At 39.6% G+C, this 27,063-nt stretch overlaps 2 protein-coding genes and 1 long non-coding RNA gene across 9 annotated transcripts in view; 2 read left to right on the top strand and 1 right to left on the bottom strand.

Moving 5' to 3' along the window:
- Positions 1-214: 214 nt before the first annotated feature.
- Positions 215-11,508, bottom strand: OXSM (3-oxoacyl-ACP synthase, mitochondrial). 4 transcript variants are annotated; one of them, XM_077865446.1, is made up of 4 exons: positions 11,289-11,508; positions 10,759-11,188; positions 3,284-4,366; positions 215-702 (listed from the first exon to the last, which is right to left on the bottom strand). In XM_077865446.1, exons 3-4 carry the CDS (start codon positions 4,261-4,263, stop codon positions 300-302), a joined length of 1,383 nt encoding a protein of 460 aa, XP_077721572.1. In that variant the 5' UTR covers positions 4,264-4,366; positions 10,759-11,188; positions 11,289-11,508; the 3' UTR covers positions 215-299. The 4 variants fall into 4 exon arrangements, with proteins under 4 accessions (XP_077721572.1, XP_077721571.1, XP_077721575.1 ...); XM_077865445.1 differs by lacking the exons at positions 10,759-11,188; positions 11,289-11,508 and adding an exon at positions 4,920-4,982; XM_077865449.1 differs by lacking the exons at positions 10,759-11,188; positions 11,289-11,508 and adding an exon at positions 4,916-4,944.
- On the top strand, positions 5,013-5,721 carry LOC144294000 (uncharacterized). The gene is made up of 2 exons (XR_013361382.1): positions 5,013-5,324; positions 5,680-5,721. It is a non-coding gene; the product is annotated as an uncharacterized LOC144294000 (long non-coding RNA).
- The window catches only part of NGLY1 (N-glycanase 1), a 58,017-nt gene continuing 41,391 nt past the window's right edge, over positions 10,438-27,063 (top strand). Inside the window, exons 1-3 of one of the 4 annotated variants that reach the window (XM_077865444.1) lie at positions 10,438-10,603; positions 21,207-21,321; positions 25,908-26,156. In XM_077865444.1, the coding sequence (XP_077721570.1) occupies positions 10,473-10,603; positions 21,207-21,321; positions 25,908-26,156 (495 nt within the window). In that variant the 5' untranslated portion in view covers positions 10,438-10,472. Of the gene's footprint in view, positions 10,604-11,114; positions 11,138-12,293; positions 12,401-21,206; positions 21,322-25,907; positions 26,157-27,063 lie in introns of those variants that run through there. The other 3 variants (XM_077865441.1, XM_077865443.1, XM_077865442.1) reach the window with 3 other exon arrangements.

The following is a 27,063-nucleotide window of genomic DNA, read 5'->3' as shown; positions in this document are numbered from 1 at the left end:
GGTTGTTACAACTAGAGAAGAGGGTGCTTCTGGAATCTACCGGGTAAAGAAGAAGATGCTACCAAGCATCCTATGATATATAGGACAGTTTCCCTTAACCCAACAAAGAATTATCCTGCCCAAAATATCAATAGTGGCAGGGTTGAGAAAACCTGACACGGATAAGGGTATCTGGGTGTTGATAATAGATTGATATATAGTTGGTAAATATTGATATATTTATATAAACATTTTATTTCTCTGCTTAATATAGTCTATAACATTTTAAGAAATCAATGTTTAATTACAAATGATTTGTCCTACATGCCAGCAATACAAAGTGTTGCATTAGTACCGCCAAAACCAAAGGAATTGGTGAGTCCAATACATCTTTTCTCAATTTTCCATTCCTGTGCCTTTAGTGGAACATAATTGAGATCAAATTCTGGTTCTGTACAATCCAGGTTTAAAGTAGGTGGTAGTTTTTGATAATAACAAGCCAGAGCTGTAAAAGCTGCCTCAACCGCCCCTGCAGCTCCCAACAGATGTCCTGTGGCTCCCTTGGTTGATGAAACTGCAAGGGCAGGTGCATGGTCTTTGAAAAGATGTTTGATAGCTTTGTTTTCAGCAGCATCTCCCAATGGGGTGGAAGTCGCATGTGCGTTGACATAGGATATCTCTTCAGGTTGTACACCTGCGTCTTTTACAGCTGCAGCCATACATCTAATAAAATAAGAGAAGAAATTTATCAGAACTAAGTCTAATTTTAACACAGGAGTCTTTATCTATATAGCTTATGAGAAACAAAGGAACATATATCCTGGATGAAGAGAATCCTTTGCTCTAATAACAGAACCCAAACTTGGATTACCATATGAGTTAGAATGCTACCTGCATGGAAATAATGAGTCACCCTCAATACTCCAGACTGATTCAACACCATGAGATAAATATACAGGCCTGTGGGTTTTATCATCTCTAATAAAATGCATTTCCACTTTTTTGAATTGATACTGTTCCCTGGGGGCAAAACCATATTGACGCAAGCCGAGAATAGTTCTTCTTCTAGGAATTTTTTTTTTATCAGTGGAGTGTGTGTGTATATGTGTGTGTATGTAGTGATTCCAAATGTGGAAAAAAAATTTATAACTATGTTTTAATTTTTTTCTCTCACATTTAAATGTAAAACTTGGCATATTTCCCAATAATCTAAAAATGTCTGCACCATTACTTTGGTGCTTCAAATAACCTTTCAAAATTCTATTTAGGTTTTAAGAATTCTAAATAAATGAAGTACACTAAGCCAAACAAAACAAACAAACCCAAAAATAAAATATTTCTCTGGAAGAATGTTTGAAAATATCATGAATGTCAACACCTTCTTTTTTAGTTCCCGATCTCTGGGTTGCATATATTTCCTAAAGAGGCAACTTAAGGGTATAATTTGAAGTGTGATGAAAAGTCTCACCTAAACATAACTATTTCCCCATCTAGCTGGCTACTATGTTCAAACCTTCTAGCACCAGCAACTATTTACTAAAACTCAAAAGCATAACTCAGGGGTCAGTAAACTATGGCCCTGGCCAGATAACTATTTTCACTAATACAGCTGACCCTTGAATAATATGGGTTTGAACTATGTGGGTCCACTTACATGTGGATTTTTTATAGTACTGTACTGTAAATGTATTTTCTCCTCCTTATGATTTTCTTGGTAACATTTCTTTTCTCTAGCTTACCTTATTGCAAGAATACACTATATAATATGCAGAACATGTGTTCATTGATTATGTTATCAATAAGGCATTTTGTCAACAGTAGGCTACTAGAAGTTAAGTTTTGGAGGAGTCAAAAGTTATGTATGTTATTTTTGACTGCACAACGGGTCAGTGCTCCTAACCGCTGCATTGTTCAAGGATCAATTGTAGTTTCACTGGAGCATGCCCATTCATTTATTTATAATATCTGGCTGCTTTCACACTACAAGACAGATTTGAATAATTGTGACAGCAACCCTATGGCCCACAAAGCTAAAAAGACTATTTGTCCCTTTACAGAAAAGGTTTTCCCTGGTCAAGTTAACTGGTTAAAACATAATACAATCTAGGGCACCTGGGTGGCTCAGTGGTTGAACATCTGCCTTTGGCTCAGGACATAATTCTGGGGTTCCGGATTCAAGTCCCGCATCGGGCTCCCACCAGGAGCCTGCTTCTCCCTCTGCCTGCGTCTCTGCATCTCTTTGTGTGTCTCATGAATAAATAATAATATCTTAAAGAAAAATAAAACATAATATGATCTAAGCAGGCTAGCCTATTAGCTAACACATAAGCACGGATTTTTCTTTTTTTTTAACTTAACTATCTCTTCTGCAATATCAACTTGCTTTTCTAATCGTGGTCCTCAGACCAGCAGCATCAGCATCATGGGAGCTTGTTACAAATGGCAGATCTCCAGCAGCATCCTAGGCCTAGAGTCAAAATCTGCATTTTAGTATTCCTGGGTGGTGAAAAGTTAGAAAGTACTGATTTAAGAACAGCAGAATCCTGCTGAAATGGCGCAGGGCCCAGACACCACTAGAAGAAAGGGTTAATTATATTGTCTGAGTCTGATGAAGGGCCAAAGAGAAGAACTGTGGGAGGGAGCACTCAAAACAGCTGTTACAACTGGAAGTATGAAAAGTCGGAAAAAACACACATGGCCTTCTCCACAACTTTAAAATCCAATTTTTGTTAAGAATATTCAAATGTGGTGCCTGGGTAGCTCAGTCAGTTAAGCCTCTGCCTTTGGTTCAGGTCATGATCCCAGAATCCTGGGATTGAGCCATGTCGGGCTCCCTGCTCAGCGGAGAGCTTACTTCTCCCTCTCCCTCTGTTTGTGCTTTCTCTCTTTCTATTTCAAAAAATAAATAATCTTTTAAAAAAAGGAATGTCAAATATATCAAACATGTTAAAGCAAAGAATTCAAAGCCATTTGTTTAGTCTAAAATGGAAAAACATCAAAGATACTGTACACCAAGGGCAGATACTACAATACTGGACTCCCTAGTTTGAAAGTCTAATAAAACGTCTTATTTGGAGAAATATTTTAAATAAAACAACAAGTCTTGGGGCACTTGAGTGGTGCAGTTGGTTGAACAGCCCACTCTTGGTTCCAGCTCAGACGGTGATCTCTGGGGTCCTGGAATCAACATGGATTCTGCTTGGGATTCTCTCTCCCTCTGCTCCCTCCCCTCCACCCCATGGTCTCTCTTTCTCTCTCCTTCTCAAATAGATAAATAAATCTTTAAAAAAAAAAAAAGGTTTACCTTAAGGCTCCTTCTCCTTCAGGGTCAGGTGCAGTTATGTGACCAGCATCACCTGAAAGTCCATAGCCCAAAACTTCTGCATAGATCCGCGCTCCTCGTTGAACAGCATGATCATATTCTTCCAGCACCAGCACAGCTGCACCTTCTCCCATGACAAACCCATCTCTCTTTGGGTGAAACGGTCGACATGCCAACTTAGGATCAGGGTTTGTGCTCAGAGCACGGGCTCTGGAAAACCCAGCGAGAGACAGAGGACTAATGCAAGAATCTGTCCCTCCAGCCACCATCACATCAGCATCACCTTGGGCTATAAATCTAAAAGAGTCTCCCACAGCGTGAGCTCCTGTGGTACAGGCTGTAGACACTGCATGATTGGGGCCCTTGAGTTTATATCGAATGCTGACCTGGCCTGCTGCCATATTGACCAAAATCTTAGGGACAAAGAATGGGCTGACTTTACTGTAACCTTTTGTCTGAAACATCAAAGCAGTTTCAGAAACAATTTCAAGAGGAACCATCCCCATGCCAATTGCAACTCCAGTAGCGGCTTGATCAGCTTCTGATTGAGGGAGCCAGCCGGAATCTCTCATGGCTAACTCTGCAGCTCCAATGGCCATAATGGTGGGAGAAGACATGGACTTGATATCGGATTTGGACACAAAGTTTTGTTCATTGAACTGACCTTCATCACAACCTCTTGGCACATAAGCAGCAACACTGCAAGGGATGCTCTTATACTCCTCACCGACCAGTGACATAATTCCACTCTCTCCTCGGATAAGACGATCCCATACCAGCTGAGTTCCAACACCCAGAGGAGTCACTAAGCCGATGCCTGTAATGACAACCCGCCTACGAAATCTGGACGTCGGCACGGTTCCGAAAAGCCGCCTTTTGCCTCCTCTTAATGGCTGGCATAATCTTGAACCTAGATGAGGGCTTGTGATTTTTAAGAAATTTTGCAAGCAGTCTGACAACATGGTTGAGACTCAGATGATCAGAAACCCATTCCTGTAACAGCTCACGATACTTGAGGGCCTAGGGCACAAGAGCCGAAACCTCCACTCGGGCGCTGGGTGTGAGCTGTTGATGAACGCAAGGAAAATAACGTTAACATCACTACAATTTATGCTTATCAAACCGTTTGGAGTTCCCTTTTTAGGCTGAGTACCCTCAGACATTCCGAGACAAAGGTGAAATGATGGTTCATTCAATTCACAACAGAATTACGCCATGAAAAATAGAAAGGCACTCCCGGCCTTTTAGGCCTTTTACGGGCTGCAGAGAGCATCCTCGTTCAGCATCACTGAGGCCTTATTCTAGGGAGTATTTCTGGCGTCAGTGTGACAAAAAATCCTTCAGGGCCTATTCTTTGAGTTAGGGGTGTGAGCTTTATTGATCCTCAAAACGTGGAGATCATTTGGTTTTTAATCCGGGTCGGGGGGGGGGGGGGGTGAGACGATGTGGCCACCGCCTCTAAAGCACCACCACACGCGCACACACCCGAAGGACGCCGAGGGAGAAGGAAACCAGGCCCGGGTCGTCAGACCCCCCTTTCCCGAGGCAACCCCCACCCGGTCCGGCGGTGGCGGGGCGGGAGGAAGAGAGCGGCAAGCAGCAAGCAGCTGATACCTACGCGAGGCCCGGCGCCGGCCGCGCAGCCGCCGTCTGCGCGGGCACGGCCGCGCATGCGCGCGCGCGCACGCACTGCGTCTGAGCGGGGCGTGGCCAGCGGCCCTGCGTCCACGTCACCTTGGTGGAGGTCAGACCGCGGGAGGCGGCGGGCCCAGGTGCCGGGGACGAGCCGACCCGCGCGAGACCTCAGTGACTGGGAGACCGAGAGCGTGCAGGGAACGCGATGAGAGGGCCGGGCCGGGCCGGGCCGGGCCGGGGAGGGGGAGGCGGGTAACTATGATGTCCAAATCGTTGCGCCTCCTGGGAGAAGGGACGCCGTCATCTTCCACCGAAAGCTTTGGAAGGCATTAAGGAAATTCCTGTAGCCTCACAGTTACTACGGTTCCTCCCATAGTTGCTTATAATGGTAAAGTAGGACTAACCGAAGCGCCCAACATCAGGAAACGGCTTATTTTGTAGTATACCTAAAGGCTGTGCCGCCTTTTAAAATAATTTTGGAAAAAATAAAATAAAATGATTTTGTAAGTGAATGTTCTATGGAGAGATGTTGAAAGCACATCAGGAGGTAACAGGTTACAGAATAGCATATATACCTTTCAGAAAGATGTTTATGTTGAGATCTGCAGGGATGTGCAATGATTGTGAAGTTCCTTTTCCCATTTTTGCTTAGTCTTCTTTACTATCGTTTCTACAATAAATAATACTTTTGTAATGATAATAAGCTGTTTTTTACTTTTCAAAAACTATTGGATCTGGGGCAGGGCTCAAAATGCCAGACGCAATGTCTAACAAGGATGGAGACAGGGATCCCTGGGTGGCGCAGCGGTTTGGCGCCTGCCTTTGGCCCAGGGCGCGATCCTGGAGACCCGGGATCGAATCCCACGTCGGGCTCCCGGTGCATGGAGCCTGCTTCCCCCTCTGCCTGTGTCTCTGCACCTCTCTCTCTCTCTGTGACTATCATAAATAAATAAAAATAAATAAATAAATAAATAAATAAAAAATAAAAAAAAAAGGATGGAGACAAGAAAAGAGATTGTAGACCTTTAAAAAACAAGGCAGTAAGGTATGTATTTGCTCAGATGCTATCCCAGGTGTCAGGTTTGTGTCCTTTTTATTCTTTTTTAGATAAAAGATTGATGATGTAATGTGCATTTGATCCTCCCAGCCCTATTGTCTCTTTCTGGACAGTGTCTCTTGAAATGATTGTTTCCGAGTGCTCTGCCTTCTTTCCCAGCTCTAGAGAATTTTGGTCAAGCTTAGCTTTTCCAGGTTACTACTGGATTTAAATGAATTTGAAAGTGTGCTTTGCCTAAAATAGTTTAGGAAAGCTAAATATGACCTTGAGTCTTCTGTGATCAAAGGCCTGTTTAGTTATTTCTTAGTATGACTTATCATTCATTAACTATAAGAGAGATTAAATAAACACATGTGGTAATAACTAAAATTTGGTGAGTGAGAAATACCCAATATTACTGTCCCTTTTCATTGTAATACACTATGTTGAAATTATAATGTGAGAGACTTAAAATATACTTTTTGAACCCAAACTCTATGAAACAGTTTTGTTTTTTTTTTTAAAGATTTCATTTAGGCACACCAGGGTGGCTCAGCGGTTGAGCATCTGCCTTCGGCTCAGGGCGTGATCCTGGAGTCCCAGCATTGGGTCCCACATCGGGCTCCCTGTAGGAAGCCTGCTTCTCCCTCTGCCTGTCTCTCTCTCTGTGTCTCTCATGAATAAATAAATAAATTAATTAATTAAATAAAAATGTCTATGATATTCTAATAGCTGTAAAATGATTTAGTACCATATTTCTTGCTAGTGATGCTGATCTAGCCACTGCTGTAAACTCATTTTGACTTCCATGAAAGAAGGGCCCATGCTTATAAGATTCCCTGCCTCAAAAAAAAAAAAAAAAAAAAAAAAAAAAAAAGATTCCCTGCCTCACAGTACGTAGCATAGTGCCTGGCATTTAGTAGCCACCTCACAAATCTTTGGTGAATGACTGAATTATGAAATGAATGAATAAACATACACTTCTATCGGTTAGTATATATACATAATGTTTTGTGTGTTTTTACCAAATGACTTATTTTCTTTTCACAGTACCTGTTTCATCAGCATAAGGGCTATTTGTATGGAAGGTATGATCATCGATTTTGTCTTTCCCAGTACATTATAAATCTTTTATGTCCACCATCAGACTGCTTTGTACACAACAGGTGCTCAATAAATAATTGTTGGTTAATCACTTAAGCAATCACACAGTAGTGAATTACCATACCAGTTCGTGAAAAGTTACAACCTCTCTCCATGTTACAGTCTTCACTGAGGTCAGTGTTTTATTTTTTATGTCAAAACTGATCCTGGGGAAATTTAACAGGTTATTTCTTTTTTCTGTTCCATTTAAGAATAGTGCCACCATGTGTCAACTCTAACCTTGGTGTGCTTAATAAAACTGGAATCCTGAAAAAAAAAATCATTATTTTGTAGGAAAAAAAAATCAAGTAAAAGAATGGAGAAACTTCAATGCTGATTTAATAGAAGAAAACCCTTTAGTTGAAGCAATTGTACGTATAAAGAGGTTAAGAGTAGCTTACTATCTCCAATTTTTCTAAAGGAACTGGAAAATCAAAATATTTTCAACTTAGTGGAAGAAGCAGACAGGGAAAAGAACAAGTCAAAGTCCCTTATAATAAATTCTCTTCACAACACATAAATGGTGGTATCCAAGAGAGATTGTACTCAAGAACTTCAACAGGAGTTTTGGTAAACAGGAATTTGGAATGATTTAAATTTCAGGTGATTTAAAATAAGCAATAACTTACTGAATTACCCTTGAAATGATGATTTCTATGATTTTTTTTAGACTTTGCATTATTATCACAGTATTAACTCTATGGCATTGGTTTTGACACTGTGTTTGCATGTTCCCCACAAAGATGCCTTCTAGTCGTTATCTCTTTCAGGAGACAGGCTAAGCTAATGGCATTCTGTCCCTCCCACTCCCCATGCTCTCCTGCTTCAATTCTAGAGCATCTCTCCACTTTGGTGTTTTATACATACTAGGTTTCCTCCTAAGAATCTATTTGAAAAAAAAAAAAAAAGTGTCTTGTTACTTTTAAAAAATCAAAATACTATATAGTATATAATAACCTTAAGCTATTCTAAGGATAAATGTGAAAAAAGAGACTCAAATGAAGGTGAATATAGTTGGTGATTAGAGACATCTAGCTATAATTTTATAGCCCCCCTCCCCACACCTTTCCATCCTTTGAAATTGTGGATAGTACGTGTCTAGCTAGAGACTACATTTCCCAGCCTTCCCTCTTTTATCTAAATGGGGCTTCATTTTCTCCAATTATATGGTAGAGAAAATGCTGTATGTCATTTTGGGCCCATGTGGTTGAATAGGTATGCCTTCTTTCTGCCCAACCACCAACTAAATGCAGAAGCCTTTGTGGCTCAATGGCAGGAGTTAAACTACAGGCCAAATCCAGTGGGCTGCCTGTTTTTGTAAACAAGAGTTTCATGGGAATGTAGCCATGTCCATTCATATGGAGTACTGTCTACAGAACTACAGATGAAGAGGCAGAATTAAGAGTTTGAAACGGAGACCCTGGGTGCCTGGGTGGCTCATCGGTTGAGCACCTGCCTTCGGCCCAGGGTGTAATCCTGGAGTCCCGGGATTGAGTCCCACATCAGGCTCCCTGCCTGGAGCCTGCTTCTCCCTCTGCCTACATTTCTGCCTTTCTCTCTGTGTGTCTTTCATTAATAAATAAAGTCTTTTAAAAAAGAAACAGAGACCCTATGGCCACAAAGTCTTAAACATTTACAATCTGGCCCTTTACAAAAAAAAATGTTTATTGACCTCTATTTTACAGGATGGAAGGAGCCTGGGAGCCTGAATGGGGGAAAGTTGTCCAATGACTAAGGACACCTGCTTTTAAAAACTGTTACGTGAGCAAGAAAGATTTCTGTTAAGTCACTGAAAATTTTAGTGATAGCAGCTAGTAACAGCTATCAGTTAAACACTAGTCTTAGAAGTTGGTCCCCAAACCAACATATTAAAAACTTTTCCCATGTATCTAGCAGATGAATGGTAATTGAAGTGCATGGCATAGTTCAAGCACTTCCTCTGAGATACTGGAAGAAAACTTCAAATTTAAAAAGCAAACAGAAGATAAATCATCAAGAACATTTAAATAAGCTACTTACGCAAATAATTTACCTTAAAAACATAAGGTCAAGAAAAATATTTGTTGAGGTTTGGAAAGATAAGTCTGCAAAGAAGGAAGCCATTGGTAAATTACCTTTTTTTAAAAAAAAAGATTTCATTTATTTATTCATAAGAGACACAGAGAGAGGCAGAGAAATAGGCAGAGGGAGAAGCAGGCTCACTCCTGGGAGCAGGACGTGGGACTTGATCCCAGGACCCTAGAATCACACCCTGAGGCAGGGGACACGCTCAACCACCGAGCCACTCAGGCACCCTGGTAAAGTATACTTTTAACATTGAGAGGCAGAAAATGGATTAAAGAAGTTAGGATTCATCTTCTAAAAGTAATAAAAAACATTAATCACATGATCTACCTGTGATACAAAGTCATAAAATAATACCTACCCCCTTACTATGCAAGATGCGTATTTTTACTACTCCCCCTCCCATTTTATTCTATTTTGTCCTTATGGTATGTTTTATGCTGGTCACTACATAATAAATTGAGTCCACAACCTACTATGTTGCAACCTGCGGTTTGAAAACTCCTTCTCTATAGAGACCTTATACTATTTGAACGGGTACTTATGAAAAATATTTTTTTATTCATGAGAGACACAGACTGAGAGAGAGGCAGAGACACAGGCGGAGGGAGCAGCAGGCTCCATGCAGGGACCCCAATTTGGGACTCAATCCCAGGTCTCCAGGATCACGCCCTGGGCCGAAGGCAGGCGCTAAACCGCTGCGCCACCCAGGGATCCCCTATGAGAAAGATTCTTCATACATCATTCATCGATGTACCAGAAACCCAGCAGGGTCACAGACACCCATTCGGTTTTGAACATTTTGTTGCTCCTAGCTTCTGGGGTCTTCCAACTACACGTTATCTCGGAATGCCTGGCAGTCTGCGAGGAGGGGTCCTGGGGGGAGGGGCGGTTGTACCAGGGGGTCCCCCCACCTTCGCAGCTGGATGAATCGAAGGCCAAGCTGGCGCGCGTTAGGCTCCGGGTTTCGGGACACGCGGGCCAGCACAGGGCGGCATCCCCGCTCCCAAGGAGCCAAAGCCCCCGGCCCTACAACCAAGCACCCTGCCCCTTGTTTCCGAGCGGAGCCCGGAGGCCCTGGCGACGCCGCCCCAGACCCTCCAGGTCCAAATCCCCGCCCTTCCCCGCCCCTCCCAGGCCCCGCCCCTCCCCGCCCAGGCCCCGCCCAGGCCCCGCCCCTCCCCGCCGGGCCCCGCCCCTCCCGGCCCGCCGCGGACTCGGCCGCGCGCTGTGGCGCCTGCTCAGTGCGGCACGCGGCGCGTGAGGGGCGGCGACGGCCGCGGGCGCTCAAGCATGGCGGCGGCGGCGCTGGGCAGCTCGTCGGGCTCCGCGTCCCCGGCGGTGGCCGAGCTGTGCCAGAACAGCCCGGAGACCTTTCTGGAGGCCTCCAAGCTGTTGCTCACCTATGCGGACAACATCCTCAGGTGCGGAGCTGAGGAGTCGCACCGGGGCGCCAGGGCGGGCGGTCGGGGCGCCTGGTCGGCCTGGGCTGGGGTCGCGGGGCTCGGGCCCCTCAAGGGTGGCGAGGCCCAGAGGGGCCGGGGCCGGGGCCTGAGCGCGGCGCAGCGTCGGAGCCTACCTGCCAGGGGCCTGGCGGCGCGGCCGGGCCCTCGCTGCTGAGAGGAGCAAGTTTCTTTGCACTTGTGACTTGGCACCTGATGTCGGGGTGCTCCGGGGGTGAACTGGAGGGCGCGAGGACGCGCAGGGCGGAGGCAGGTGAGGAGGCGCGCCCTGAACGCTGGCCTCCGTCGCGTGAACTGTCTTCCTGTCGGCACCGAAACGGTCATAGTTCAGCCCCGCTGCGTGGCTTTCCCCGAACGCGGTGCTTTAAGTCGCCGCAGGATTGTGAGAAGTTAGTCCCCGGCGGAGTCCGCCCCCCGCTCCAGCGTTTTGTGAAGACCTTGAGAGTAAAGCATGCTGCTCAAGTGGTGGGGTCCGGTCTGGTCCGGTCTGGTCTGGTCTGGTCCGGTCTGGTCTTTTCATGGTCTTTTCGTGCCCACTGTTACTGACTGAAATATTATTAACCAAATTAAAGTTACAATTTTCATATTAATACCTGTAATTCTGCTTTTCAGCGTGACCTTTTAGATAAGGATTAGTGAAGAGTACCTTGGCGGAGAGTAATTTGTTTCCTTCTCCTGCGAGCAGAAGTACACTTGTAGGTCCTCAGATTTGGGGAATTGGGAGACAAGTTTGGTTATTCATTTTGAAGCATTATCCACTTCAGTTCTTAGATCAAATCATGTAGTGGTTTGTGTCGGGGAGGGAAATGGAGCCAAAGTTAAAGGACCTCCAGGTGCCAGGTACTTGAGTGGGGTTACCTCATTCATCAGGTCCCCATGGTTACTGTCTAGGTTCTCTCTCCCACCTTACCCCTGGGGTGCACTTGTTCTCCTACGTGGCAGGTATATTGACATGAAGTCTAAAAGGAAACTCTTGGTTGCAAGGTTATAGATTTAATGTGGCCCAATTTTAGTGACCCTGGTTGCTAGTGTTTTAACTCATAGCATTTCATTGTTCATGGCAATATATTGTTCACAGAGATAACATTAAGGATTTTAAAAGTAAGTTGAAGGAAAAATGAACCTTTATTATTTACCAAATGCTATAAGGGATTGTACAGCATATGCAGTGTACACAGTTACACAATTGTGACATATGTAGAGACTGCCTTTCTCCTCTATGACACCATCTCAACTCACCTCTCCCCTTGAGTCTAACAGCTCTTCAAAGTACAGGATTAAAACACAACAACAACAACAAAGTACAGGATTGCCGATGGACTCTGCATAAATGAACTCCTAAGCTGAGTCCTCCAGATCTTATGAGCTGGGACCTTCAACCTGGAAAGCCACCAAACTATTTAAACCCTATTATTCAGAAAAGGGAAGTGGCCTTGTAATAAGATTCACTTCTGCTTTTAATTTAGCGAAACCCAAAACGCTAAGATCAAGGTGTTTTGAGGAAGGAAAACCTTTGCATGCAAATAATGACCTGGCATCATAATCACCATTATGAATATTTATCAAACTCATAGAAGAAACTTCGCATGCTGTCAGTTCATGTTGCGGTCTAACTATGGCTTGTTTCTGATCTTGAAAAGTGGTTTTTTTTTTTTTTTTTTTTTTGATCTTGAAAAGTTTTTAATCTAAAAAGGGAATTAGTGTGGAACTCATAATTCGAGATGGTATGAAAAGCTACCCTTGTTAATTTAAGTACAGGTATGCCTTGTTTTATTGCTCTCCACTTCATTGTGCTTTGCAAGGACTGTTTTTCATAGATTAAAAGTTTGTGGTGTTGAGCCAGTCTGTCAGTGCCATTTTTTCCAATAGCTCAATTTATATCTCTGTGTCACATTTTGGTAATTCTTGTAATATTCACACTTTTTCATTATTATATTTGTTGTGATCTGTGAGCTCTTCTTTTAATTGAAATATAGTTAGACACACACTGTCACATTAGTTTCAGTAATACGATGTAGTGATTCCACAAGTGTACATTATGCTCTGCTCAGGAGTATAATTATCTCTCACATATAATTCTGTTATAATGCCATTAACTATATTCCCTATATACCTTTTATCTCCGTGACTTTTTTTAAGTGAGCTCTGTGCCCAGTGTGGGGCTTGAACTCATGACCCTAAGATCAAGAATCACATGCTCAACTGACTGAGCCAGCCAGGTGCCCACCCCCACCCCCATGACTTATTTATTCCATAACTGGAAGCCTATGTCTCCTACTATCCTTCACCAATTTTGCCCATTCCACACTCCCTTCCCTACCCCCACAAACATCATTTGTACTCAATTTGTTTGATTCTGTTTTTTGTTTGTTTTGGGTTTTTATCCATATATAAGTGAAAAAATACAGTATTTGTCTTTCTGTGTTTGACTGACTGACTGACTTGTCATAATACTATCTAGGTCCATCCATGTTGCAGGTGGCAAGAGCTAATTCTTTTTTTATGGCTGAGTAATATTCTGTTGTATATACATATACCACATCTTATTTATCCTGTGACCAGTTATCTTTGATGTTAATATTGTTTTAGGGTGCACCAATTGCACCCACATAAGATGGCAAACTTAATCTATAAACGCTATAGATTGTTTGTGTTCTGACCGCTCCACCCATTGGTCTTTTCCTGTCCGTCTTTTCCTTAGGCTTCCCTGTTTCTTGCAACGCAATAATAATTGAAATTAGGCCAATCAATAACCCTGTAATAGCCTAAGTGAAGTGAAAGGAAGGGGTGCTTGTCTCTTACTTTAAATGCAAAGCTAGAAATGATTCAGCCTAGTGAGCAAGGCATGTCAAAATCCATGCTAGCCCAAAAGCTAGGCCTATTGTGCCAAGCAGCCAAGTTGCAAATGCAAGAGAAGTTCATGAAGAAAATTAAAAGTGCTACTGCAGTGAACACACAAATGGTGAGAAAGTGAAACAGCCTTAACGCTACTAATATAAAAAGGTTTCGTGGTCTAGATAGAAGATCAAGCCAGCCACAACATTCCCCTGAAAACCCAAAGCCTAATCCTGAGCAAAGCTCAGGCTCTTCAGTCCTGTAAAGGCTGAGAAAGGTGATGAAGTTGAAGAAAAAAGTTGCGGGCTAGCAGAGGTTGATTCATGAGGTTTAAGGACAGAAGCTGTCTCCATAACACAAAAGAGCAAGGTGAAACAGTAAGTGCTGATGAGGAGCTACAAGTTATCTAGAAGACCTAGCTAGGATAATTTGTGACTATGGCTACACTGCAATAGATTTTCAGTGTGCACCAAATAGCCTTCTATTGCAAGAAGGTGCCATCTAGGATTTCATAGCTAGAGAGGAAAAGTCAATATCTGGCTTTAAAGGACAGGCTGATTCTTATGTTAGGTGGTGGCTTTAAGTTGAAGCCAGTGCTTATTAACCATGATGAAATTCTTAGGGCCATTAAGAATTATGCTAAATCTATTTGGTGTACACTTTATAAATGGAAAAAACAAAGCCTGGATGGCAGCACATCCGTTTGCCATGTAATTTACTATTTTTAGGTCACTGTTGAGATCTACTCAGAAAAAGATAGCTTTCAAAATATTATTGCTCATTGACAATGTATCAGGTCACCTAAGAGCTCTGATGGAAATATGCTATGACATACTGTTGTTTTCATGCCTGTTTACACAGCATCCATAACTGCAGCCCATGGGTCAAGGAGTCATTTGGACTCACAAGTCTTTTATTTTAACAATTATATTTTATAAAGCTATAGCTGCCATAGATAATGATTCCTCTGATCAATCCGGGCAAAGTTGAAAACCTCTTGGAAAGGATTCTAGATGCCATTAACATTTGTGTTCATGGAAGGAGGTCAAAATAACAATAATAGGAGTTTGGAAGAAATTGTTTCCAACCCTCATGGATGACTTTGAAGGATTCAAAACCAGTGAAGGAAGTAACTGGAAATGTGGAAATAGCAAGAGAACTAGAATTAGAAGTGGAGCCTGAATATATAGCTAAATTGCTGCAATCTCATGATAAAACGTTCATGGATGAGGAACATTGCTTTTTATGGATTAGCAAAGGAAGTGGTTTCTTGAGATGGAATCTACTGGTGAAGATGCTGTGAAGATTGTTGAAACGACAAAGAATTTAGAATATAACAAACTTTATTGATAAAACAGTGGCAGGGTTGAGAGACTTTATTCTAATTTTTTAAAAGATTTTATTTATTTATTCATGACAGAGAGAGAGAGGCAGAGACACAGGCAGAGGGAGAAGCAGGCTCCATGCAGGGAGCCTGACACAGGACTCGATCCCAGGTCTCCAGGATCACGCCCTGGGCTGAAGGCGGCGCTAAACCGCTGAGCCACCCGGGCTGCCCAGTTGATTGTAATTTTGAAAGATGTCTGTCAAGCAGCATTGCATACTACAGATAAATTGTTCATAAAAGGAAGAGTCAATTGATGTGGCAGACTTACTGTCTTTTTTTTTTTAAGAAATTGCCACAGCCACTCCAACTTTTAGTAACCATCAACATCGAGGCAAACCTTCCCCCAGAAAAAAAGATTACAACTCACTGAAAGTTCATATAGTACTTAGCATTTTCAAGCATTAAGGTACTGTTTAATTAACGTACAACTTTTTTAAACATAATGCTATTAAATACTTAAAAGACTACAGTACAGTACATAACTTTTATATGCAGTGGGAAATTTTAAAAATTATTTTGACTTGCTTTACTGCAATTTTCTCTTTATTACAGTTGTCTAGACACAAACCTATAATATCTCAGTGGTATGTTTGTAATAGTATTAGTCCCTATTCTCATATTAGAATGAAAACTCCTTTAGGCTTCAGGAAGACTCTTTCTTCTATTTCTAAGTCCAGTGACATATTAATCTCTTAACAGAAAAGCTCCTGATGTGGTTTATTTAAAAGTAGAGAAAACCAATGTTTCTGTTCCTTTTGCTGTTTTGGGAAGTCCATCAGTGTTAGAGATAAGGGACTATGTCAGGGATGTCTTGATATGTCTTGTTCCTGCCTCAGAGTTTGACATGGTATTTTATGAAATGAGAGCTGAAATGAGAATTTTATTAGTAGTTTTTGTTTTTATTTTTTTAACAGCAATACTTGTCACTGCACTCAAGTGAAGATAATACTTTTGTTTACAGTTCAATTTTCTGCTTCAGGTAATGTTTACCTATTTCCCAATCAAGAATCAAAAAGCTAATGAAATTATAGAATAAAATATAAGCAACTTATATGCACAATATGCTACGGGTTTGAACTTTTTAGTTTTTTTTTCAGTTCACTGACTTCTGGATAAAAATGAGCTGTCTTCAGTAGTATCTGCTTTTCAAAGTTTATAATAGTTGGACTAGCATTCCACATGTGTTCCTTAGATAATTTGTTCTTTTCATTCTTTAAAAAATAAGTTTGATGTCCCACTAATTTCCTTGCAAACTGCACACAGTTATTGGTTACAAACTACACTGCGTATGATTGGGAAGGGCCAAGAATGGAAAGTGGTTTCTTCCAAGAAAATAAATATGTTTAGGAGAAAGACACAAGTATGGAAAATAGCCACAGCATAAAATCTAGAGAACAAATGCAAAATATTGTTCAAGCATGTTTATGTCTGGAGATAGCAGGGGAACCTAGTGTGGAAGAATTTTGAGAATGGAGATTTTATAAGATGGGATGGGTTGATGGAATAGCAGAGAACATATATTTGACATAAGAGGCAAGAGAAAATGATTATACTTTCTAGAATCAAAGAGAAACATAATGAAAGAGTTTCATGTAGAATAATGATATAAAAAGACACAAGGCATGGGCCTCATTTGTAAAGCTGTTACAGTAATCACAAGCATAAATGGGGTTAGAATGGAGAGAGAACAATTGGAGGCAGGGAATGGCAGTCTTGACTGAATGCAAGGAATAGAACCAGTAATGAAAGGAGACAACACAAATAACTTCAGATTTCTAATCTAGGTAACAGTTGACAACTGGAGAAATTGAGAGAGGGTAGTTACTGAGATTGGTGAGTTAGTTGGCATATTGTATGATGGAGAGTAAGCTTGTGATCAGACCAGTGGGTTTAAATCCATTTCCTAAGATTGTGGTTATAGGCGATTTTATGTAAAGTCTCTGAGTTTCAGTTTCTTTTCTTTTTTTTTTTTTTCATTTTTGAGAGGAAAGCAAAATGCCTGTTTTATAGGATTGTTGCAAAAGAGAAATGAAGGCACATATGTTATCTATTATTACCATTATTCAGTTTTTCATGTTGAACAAGCTAGATTATGTGTATGTTTCCCTTTTTGTCAGCTACATAGAATGGTAGAGTTAGAGCCAGAGATGGTTCCCAGATGGTTCTAAAGATGTTTTTGAAAAATTTACATGTTTCTCAGAATAATAGGTTTTCAGAAGGACTAGAAATAATTTTTTTAAATGTCCTACAAACCAACTTTTGTGATTAGTAATAAAAATACAAGACTATAGGATCTCGCTCATATACTGAATTTCCATTTATATAAACTCTTTCTAGGATTATGTATTCTAAAGAGAAAGAGGGCTAGTAAATGGTTAGATGTACTCTCATCATTTCTGAAGTTCTGAAATAGAAACATTTACATTTTTCTTTTTTCTGAGTCTGTGACCTCAGTGGGACACCTACTTGTTGACATGTCTTAAGATCTTTTTTGGGCACCTGGGTGGCTCAGTCGGTTAAGTGTCTTGCCTTTGGCCCAGGTCATGATCCCCCAGGGTCTGGGATCCAACCCCGCATCACATCACTGCTCAACAGGGAGTTTGCTTCTCCCTTTCCCACTTCCCCTGGCTTGTGCGCGCCCTCTCTCTCTTTTTAAAATAAATAAATAAAATCTTTTTAAAAGATTTACTTTAAAAATGATTTATTTAAAAAAATCTTTTTTAAGATTTTATTTTTTCATTTATTTTAGAGCAGGGAGAGGGGTGTGGATTCAGAACGGAGAGAAACAGGAAAAGAATTTCAGTCAGACCCCTGTGTTGAGTGCGGAGACCAACATGGGGCTTGATCTCACAACCTGAGATCATGACCTGAGCAGATACCAAGAGCCACACCCTCAACTGACTGAGCCACTCAGGTGCCCCAACATGTCTTAAGATCTTAGGTATATGGTAGATTATGACTTTCAAGGTGAAAAGCATGACTTTTTTTCTACCATTCAGTTGTAAAAACAAAGACAACTGGGGGGGGGGGGGGGTAAGACAACTAGAGATACACCAAAATATGTTCAAAGTGATGGTGAGTGAGATGCAGGCCATTTTGCTGCCCTTTCAAGATCCCATTCATTCAACATCATCCAACAAACAACCAAAAAAAAAAAAAAAAAACCCTCAAGTAAAGGTGCAAGATTATTGCTAACAGCAAGATAAATATTACAAGTTGCAGAAATAATTAATGGTCAGCAGAGGTAGAAAAAACACATTGAAGAATTATAGCAAAAAATACTTGAGAAAAGTCTGCAGAGAAAATTTAGTGGAAGAAGAGGAACAAAAATAAAGGTGATCCTTACGGGCATTTTAGACACTGTAAGATAAGGAGAATAGTAGTAATGAGTTCAAGGATGGTGGATACACTGGGATGACACTATGAAGTTAAAGATTTAGAAAGTGTTGGTTTGGTAGTTTTCCAAGGTCAGGAAATGGGATGTGATGGATTTGAGCTCTAATGGCCAAGTTCTCTAAGCCTTTGAGGGCTTCAGGATGAACTTTGGCATTATTATATGTTCAAGATTATGGCTGGTATGCTCAACATACTTAAAAAAAAGAGGAAGCTAGGATTTGGGTAACTGGACATTACTCTTGGTTTTTTTGGTTTGTTTTTGTTTGTGTTATGTTTTTAGTGAAAAAAAACATAAATATTATGTGAGGCCCATAGATGTTAAAACATAGAAAATTGCTAACTAGAGCAGAAAAGCTGTATCAAGTTACTTTGAAACATGTATCAAAATAATAAGCTGTATCAGATCACCTAGTGTAGTTTTTATAAGAATTCTTAAAGAGTGGTGAAATAGGAAAAACTAGGAAATTAAAGCCAGAGAAAGACTTTGATCATGTAAAAATCTGGAAGCTATTGGAGAAAAAAAATAGGTTAAAAAAAAAAATCAAGCAGTTTTGTACCAGTAGGTTATATCATCCTGGTGGTACTGATATTTATGACCCGGTGAAATGTATTGAATATCATGAAAAGATGCTTCATTTATGTGTAACTGGCCTTGATAAATGTAAGAGTGTTGTATGGTTTAATTTTTTTTTAAGATTTTATTTATTCATGAGAGACAGGGATCTCAATATTTTTTTGTTTAAGTGGTAAGAAAAGGAGGCACTTAGGATACAGTGTGGCATAAAAACAGGGATGCTAAATCTCTTGCTGTGCCCAGGGCAGGCCCCTACAATAAAGACTTCAAATGCCCCTACAACAAAGACTTCAAATACCAAAGTTGAGTAATTCTCATTTAAAACACAGAAAAAGGGGATCCCTGGGTGGCTCAGCAGTTTAGTGCCTGCCTTCAGCCCAGGGCGTGATCCTGGGGTCCCGGGATCGAGTCCCACATCAGACTCCCTGCATGGAGCCTGCTTCTCCCTCTGCCTGTGTCTCTGCCTATCCCTCTCTCTCTCTCTCTCTCTCTCTCATAAATAAATAAATACATACATACATACATACATACATACATAAACTCTTAAAAAAAAAAGATAAAACACAGAAAAAAAGAGTAGAGCATATATTTTTCTTTGTGTTTTTCAACCACCTATGATACTCAAATGACCTGGGTAAAGAATAATGTTTGTTTTTAATTCCAATCTTTTGTGGAGCTACAACTTTGTAAAATACAATAAAAATTTCATGGCAAATCAAATTGCTATAAAAATTGCTGAGTACTCTCAATTTTTGCACTTCTCATGAATGACTAGGAAGTTTATAGATGGTCACTGGTCTGTGGACATTTTGAATAACACTATATTAGAGCTTTGTCTCTGAACGTTCTGTAACAAACTTGTATAATTTTTGAAATTAAAGAAAAGTTTAAAGAAGATTAATGTATTTAATACAGTTTGGCAATAGAGAGTTGCTTGATAAAAAACAAATGTGAAATATGTTGAAATTTCCACAATTAAATTAGGACAAAAATGGTTAATGAGTTGCTAGCTGTTGCCAGCATTTGTCCACCATCCCCATTCCATACCCCAAGCAGATGGCCTCAGCACTCCTTCCTACGGACCCCTGATGCAACCTCAGAATCCTTCTTAAAATAGTGCTGGTGGAGTCCACTACCATTGGAAGAGAATTTATATCAGATGTGAAATCTACTCATCCTAAATTATGTTCTGAGGTTTTTTGAGTATAATACTGTGATTATCTTTTTTTATTTTTTTAAGATTTTGTTTATTTATTTGAGAGAGAGAGCGCGCATCAACAGAGAGGAGGAGCATAGGGAGAGGAAGAAGCAGATTCCCCACTGAGCAGAAACCCAACTCAGGGCTTAATCCCAGGAGCCCAGGATCATGACCTGAGCCAAAGGCAGATGTTTAACTGACTGAGCCACCCAGGAGCCCCAAACTGTGATTATCTTAATCTTGTATTTTTTTTTCTGATTTTTTTTTTAAACAGCCTTTCTGATTTATTGAGGTTATTAAAAATCTTGGGATGCCTGGGTGGCTCAGTGGTTGAGCGTCTGCCTTTGGCTCAGGGAGTGATCCTGGAGTCCTGGGATCGAGTCCAGTGTTGGGCTTCCTGCATGGAGCCTGCTTCTCCCTCTGCCTGTGTCTGCCTCTCTCTGTGTGTGTGTGTCTCTCATGAATAAATGAAATATTTTTTAAAAGGTTATTAAAAATCTCAAAGCTTTTCATATGCTGGTCTCATCCCATGTATGCTATTTAAAATCTTAATCGTGGTAAAAAAAAAAATTGTGACAAAAATATACTTTGAGCTGAAGCAGAATTTAGAGTAAAAACAATCATCTAGGGAAGAAAGAAAATCAAGTGACTATAAGATATATCTAAATTTGTATTTGTCAGAGGTAAAGTCTTTGAGGAACTCAAAGACCCATTTTTATATAGCTTCTTAGTTTCTTTTATTCATCCATTTCACAAGTATTTATTAACTATCATATATGCATCAGGCACCATTCTTAATGATTGAGATCCATCAGAACAAAATAGGCAAGGCCTTATGCACCCATGTCTAGAGCTTACCTGGATTTTTTTCTTAGCAACCTAAAAACTCATAAAGGTATGTGGCTTTAACAGCACAGAATTAAAATGTCGCATGGATTTCCCTTATGGAAACATTAATATTATCAGCTGTGAAATGGTAGGTGGTGGTAAATGTATATTGAGGTAAGAATCACAAAATCAGGCTATTTTTCCAGACTGTGCTTCCTTTTTCTTTAAAGTAGGGAACTATACTATCTTCTAGCAGTATAGCCAATATAAAATGTAAAAAGGAGTTCAAAAACACTGCGGAAAGTATAAGTTGTTATATATAATCAAACTTTTTTATTTAAACCAGAAACCCTAATGATGAAAAATACAGATCTATCCGGATTGGAAACACAGCTTTTTCTACTAGACTCCTACCTGTCAGAGGAGCCGTTGAATGTTTATTTGAAATGGGCTTTGAAGAGGTAAGTATGTTGAAGGATTTCTTCTCCCCAGTTCATTTGTAAAGAGTTTATTATAATGTTGTTGGATAATTACCTAAATAAGATAATATTTTTAAATTAATGGGTCATTTTGGAAATCTGTGGAACTAGTTAATTCTTCGCCTATTGGACATTTAAAAGTCACAGTAAATGTATTTTAAAATCACAATAAAAATATATATATTATATATATCATATATAAAAATATATATATATATATTTTTTCCCCCACAGGGAAAATTCTTACAAATTTTAATCCTTTAGAACAGGGAGATCAGACATAAAACCCAAAGACCAAATTGTGGGTCACTTTAGACTTTCCACAAAAACTTAATTTGTGAGTACCCATGAATATTGATAAGGTCTAACTGCCTGTCTCCAGTAAGAAATGAAAAGAGTAAATGCAGAAAAGCTGAGTTCAGTTGCTGCATGTAAGGAATTTATTCTGTGACACAAGAGGAGAATATCAGTGTTTTTTTTTGTTTTTAAGTCAAAATAAGTTTGGTAGTTTCATCTTCTGGAATCTTGTGGCATGGTTTAATTTTATGACACAATGAAAGTAGTTATCAATATTTTCAATTTTCTTTATGTAATATATGCTTAACCATTTCTAGTTTATGGAATACTGAAAGAAGTTGAACCAGGTTGTGGATACATAGTAATCTATAGCAGTCAGAATTGTCAAGGCTGTAGAAATGATCAAAGAGATATGCTGAGTTGCCATGAAAAGTACTTTCCTTCCGGCCTCCCCAGATTGTGTTCAAGCCCTTGGAGGGTATAGTAGTGAACTAGAGAAATAGATCCCATTTCACATGGAGCCTGGATTCTAATAGGTTGGACAAACAGTAGACATGTAGACATGAAAGCAAAGATGAATGCAAAGAAGAAAAGAAGGCATGGTAATATACTAAAAAAGCACCTGTAGAGGGACAGCTCTAAAAGAATGAGTGGTATGAGAAGGCCTCTCAGGAGAAAATATTTGAGCTGGGACCTAAATGAAAAGCATTTCAGGTACCTGAAACCCTCAGGTAAGAGTACTTCAGATAGAAGGATTCAGGTGTGCAACAGACTTCTGGCAGGATTAGCTTTGACACAGAAAGTAGCTACAGAGGCAGGCAGGATCCAGGACATGGGGTTTTGAGGATTCTGATAAAGACTTGGATTTCATTCTAAGTGAGATGGGAAACCATAGGAAGATTTTAGGCAGGGAAGAATATTTAAAAGATTACCGGTTGTAAAGAGAAATGTCTGGATATTCTGGGATGAGAGCAAGGGATGAAGCAGGAAGATCAGTTAGAAAGCTTTTCTCAGCCTAAAGGAGAAATGGTAATGGTTTGTGTAAGTTCCATGTGGACAGAGCCTTTTGTCTAAAAAGCCTTTTGTCCCCTCTGTTGCTAGCTCCTAGAATACATTGAGGCACTCAGTAAGCATATGTTGAATTAACGACTGATAGCAGTGGAGATGAGGAAAAAGTAGAGGCATCTAGAATTTTCTTTTTAAACAGAGCCTGCAGGACTCACTAATTAACTCAATGTGGAGTATAAGGGAAAGGAAGGAATGAGGGATTCTTCTAGGTTTTGGTTTGAGCATATAAGCGGATGCAAATACCATTAATTCAAATTGAGAAACCTTGGGAGTATAGCAGATGATGGGAGAAATCACTACTTACCTTTGGATAATTATAAGTGACATACTGCTAAACTTTCAATAGAGATAGCCAGCAGGCAGTTGGATATTTGAGTCTATAACTCAAAAGGAGAGGTCAGGCTGGAGATAGAAATTATGGTGTCATCTGCTTGTAGTTACAGACATCTGAACATAGAGAACTTAAAAATATAGGAGGCAAAATTGTAAACATTGCCCATTTTGTTCAAGGAAATACAGATTTTTGAGTTAAATGACAGAAAAATGTAGTAAATGACAACTGGAAACTGTACTGATTTCTCAGTTTTGAAGTGTTACACATTTTGTGGAGTCATATTTGTCTTTCATTCAACAAATATTTGAGTGCCAGGTGTGATGACCAACCATCCCAGTTTCCCTCAGGCTGTCCTGTTTTGTTTTGTTTTTAATGTATTTATTTTTATGGGGTTTTTTTGTTTGTTTTGTTTTGTTTTGTTTTTGCTGTCCTGGTTTTAGCACTCAAAATTCCACATTCTAGAAAACCCATCTCAGGCAGACCAAAAGGTTGGTTACACCAGTGCCAGGTAATAAGCCAGATTGAAACTTGCAGAAATATTTGACACAAATGGAGCAACAGTTTCAGAAAAGATTACCATGTTTTGATGAGACTAATTTATACTTCAGGTTTCCGATTGTCTTTGGACTTCACACCTCAGGACCTGTCAAGTAAATGTTCTATCACTGGCTAAGTTGCAGAAGCAACCAGTGGAACTGCACCTGAACTCTATCATTAGAAAGAAACTGAATCGGCTTTAAGATGAAGTGGGAATCTCAGATCCATCCCAAAATGTTCAGTTGTATATTAAAATCCTGGGCACTTTTGGGCCTCCTTGCCTCTGAGGCTATAGTCTTTGTGAAAATTCTGAGAAGAAGGTTGAGAAAGACTGGGATCCACATGGGTATATATGTGACTCATCTGGCTTGCTGAGTGCGGTGGTTCTCACCAGACACCATGGGAGGAGGGCAATTTTGGTTGTCCTGATGACTGGAAGATATTACCAGCATTTAGTGGGCAGGAGCCAGGTTTGTTTAACATCTGGCTGTAAGAATTGTCTTAGCAAAAATATGTTGAGAAATACGGATTTTGCTAAATACTACAGTTCTCATTCATAAAGTGTTATTGGATCTGGTGCATTAAGCCTGTGATTTTGTCTTTTTGTGAAAATACAGTGCTGCTGATGAAACTTTTTGGCACAAGCACTTTGGCCATATCATATGTTCTTTTAGGACTAGTTTTGAAAAGTTGGAAGGGAAGGGAGCAAGGCACAAGCAGCATCTCTGTCCTATAAGGGCCTTCTCTAAGGTATAGACTGAACAGATCCAGACACTTGGTTTACTGTATTTCCACCTCAGCCCATGGTGTCTTCTGTCTCTCTCAGTGCTGCTCCACTAACAGTATGAGATGGGAACCTCTATATTTGGTTTTAACCTAGATGTCTAATTTCTGAAGAGAAACTTCATCAGAGATGTGAGGTAGTTCCTTTCTAATGTTAGAAAATCGTTGTGGTCCGAATTGTCTTAATCATATATGTAATCATCTCAGCTGTAGAAATATTCTCTTTTTGCTCAACATTTCCATCCGTTAGTACAAGCTTATGGTTTTTGGTCTCTGTTAGTCTTAGATGGAGTCAATTATAGCTTAACAATTAAGTTTTGTTAAGTTTGAATCTTTACTCCCAACAATTATTCTGTAGCTTCAGGCAGGTTAACTTTTCTGAGCTTTTGTATTTTCATATAAAGAATAGGGATAAATCTAATACCTACATTTCAGGGTGATTGTGAGAATTATTCTAAATAACATACATAAAATGTTTAGCATAGCACCATAAACACAATAAGTGATAGTTCAGTTTTGTTTTTACAGAATATATAGAGCTTAATGGCCTCTTCTAGCTTTTTAAAAGGGATTTATTTGGAACTAATTTTCATGTCATTAGTGAGAAATGTGTTGGTCAGTTGATTCTGATAGGTCTGCCATCACCAGTGAAATAAGATCATTCTCAGTTGTGGAGCTCAACTTAAATGCTTAGAATCAACAAGTCTGTCTTCTGTATATTAACAATCATTGTATCTCACATGCAGTTGGTGGAATTACTATTTTAACATTGTTGCTTCTTAACACTTTGAAATTTAATTGAAGATCTTTTCATTTAACTTGTTTTTTGTTTTATAATTTGCTGTTTTGCATTGTGAGCTTTGTTGTAATGTTTATTGCATCTTAAAGCACTCTGATTAGGAGTATTCATTAAATGAACTACTACTTAAAAATGGGATTTTTATTGTTTGTTTTGTTTGGACCACCTTTGTATTACTGTTAACAGTCCATAGTTTTGAACTGACTATCAGGGTGTACTTTTTGTTTTCTTGGACAAATTAGTGGACCCCATATCCAAACTTCTAATCATGTAGCTATTCTTTAAAGTCTTAGGTTTAAGAGATTCAAAGGTTATTATATAACTTCTTGGTTTTATGTGACCCCAGATCATTTTGTATGGCTGCATCTCTACTAATTCCTATTATTGCATAGGGAATTTCACAGAGAATAGTAGTAATACATACTTTTGCAGAGAAAGTGCATTTTTATAATTCTTATGAGACTTTGTGACCTCTTATTCCTAAAAGAAAATATTTTTTCTAAAGGCCTTTGAACCACTCAAATAAGCTAAGCATTAAATGCAAAGAAGGAGACCAGTTTTCTTAACTTCCTAGTTCATATATAGGCACTTTTTACCTTTGACCATCTAAAAGAAAATACTTATAATGGTATGAAAATAGAATGTTAAAAAACTATGTATTTTATAGTATTGGTTTCATTTTTATAGGTATGCATATGAATGTCAGTAAAAAGCAAAGGTTAAAATTTTCCCCAATTTTATAAATTCCAGGGAGAAACACATCTTATCTTTCCTAAAAAAGCTTCAGTGGAGCAGCTGCAAAAAATTCGCGACCTGATTGCCATAGAGAGAAGTAGCAGATTGGATGGATCAAATAAGAGTTACAAAGTAGAATTATCTCAGCAACCTGCATCCAGTACCCAGCTTCCTATAACACAGTCTTCAAATCCTAATGGGTTAACCCAGCAGCATGCAGGGAACAGTGAAGGACAGTCATCAAACCCACCGTCTGCTCCAATGGTAATGTTAGAATTAAACCATTTTTAACCATTCAAAGTATTGAAATAACAACAGCTTTGAAATATGTTGTGATTCTTGAATTTATGCCATCATTTTCTTGGTTCTTAGAACTGTAATATATCCATGGGGATCGCTGGGTGGCTCAGCGGTTTAGCGCCTGCCTTTGGCCCAGGGCGGATCCTGGAGTCCTGGGATCAAGTCCCACATCGGGCTTCCTGCTTCTCTCTCTGCCTGTGTCTCTGCCTCTCTCTCTGCGTCTCTCGTGAATTAATTAAAATAAATAAATAAATAAACAAACAAACAAACAAACTAATATATCCAGATTTCATTAGCTCTTTAAAAAATTGTCAAATTTATAACAGTAGGGGAAAATGGTTATTTTTTTTATATACTTTTAAATCTTTTGGTTTATTGCTTCTTAGGCATTTCATCATTGTATCATTGATAAATCTACCCATTGCCTTGGTAGGTAAATCAGTAACATAAATTAGAATATGTCTCTAACCTAAAACAAAGTAACAGATTTGCCAGACAATGGCAGTCATACTAGATTTCCTCTGCTACACCAATACTACTTTTTACCTGTTGCCATTCATTATGAAGATTATTAATTCCAATAACCTAATCATTATCAATCCCTCAGTTTAGTAAAAGAAGTCAGCTTCTTCAAGGCAAATAATAATATATTAATTTTTTGAGAGGAGTGTGCTACCAGGTTAGTTAAGTTTAGCTTTAGTTTAACATACACAGATAAATAGATCTGAAGAACTGCAGTCAAACTTTTTGATTGCTTACAGGCATCCTTGGTACACTTAACTGATCTCATTTAATAGGAAACTATCCTGTTTGCAAAACAAAAATGCCTTTTGATAGAGGTCCTTAAGTTTTCCTCTGAATTTTCACTTGG

The sequence above is a fragment of the Canis aureus genome, chromosome 22 (assembly GCF_053574225.1).
Source record: "Canis aureus isolate CA01 chromosome 22, VMU_Caureus_v.1.0, whole genome shotgun sequence".
Lineage (NCBI taxonomy): Eukaryota > Metazoa > Chordata > Mammalia > Carnivora > Canidae > Canis > Canis aureus.
Note: the sequence above shows the minus strand (reverse complement) of the source record. Positions and strands in the feature narration are given on the sequence as shown.

Excerpts from the sequence above, each read along its gene's own strand:
- OXSM (XM_077865446.1), bottom strand. The coding sequence starts at position 4,263 with ATGTTGTCAGACTGCTTGCAAAATTTCTTAAAAATCACAAGCCCTCAT. Across the intron at positions 703-3,283 it reads GAAGGAGAAGGAGCCTTAAG|ATGTATGGCTGCAGCTGTAA; the intron begins GTAAACCTTTTT and ends TTATTTTATTAG.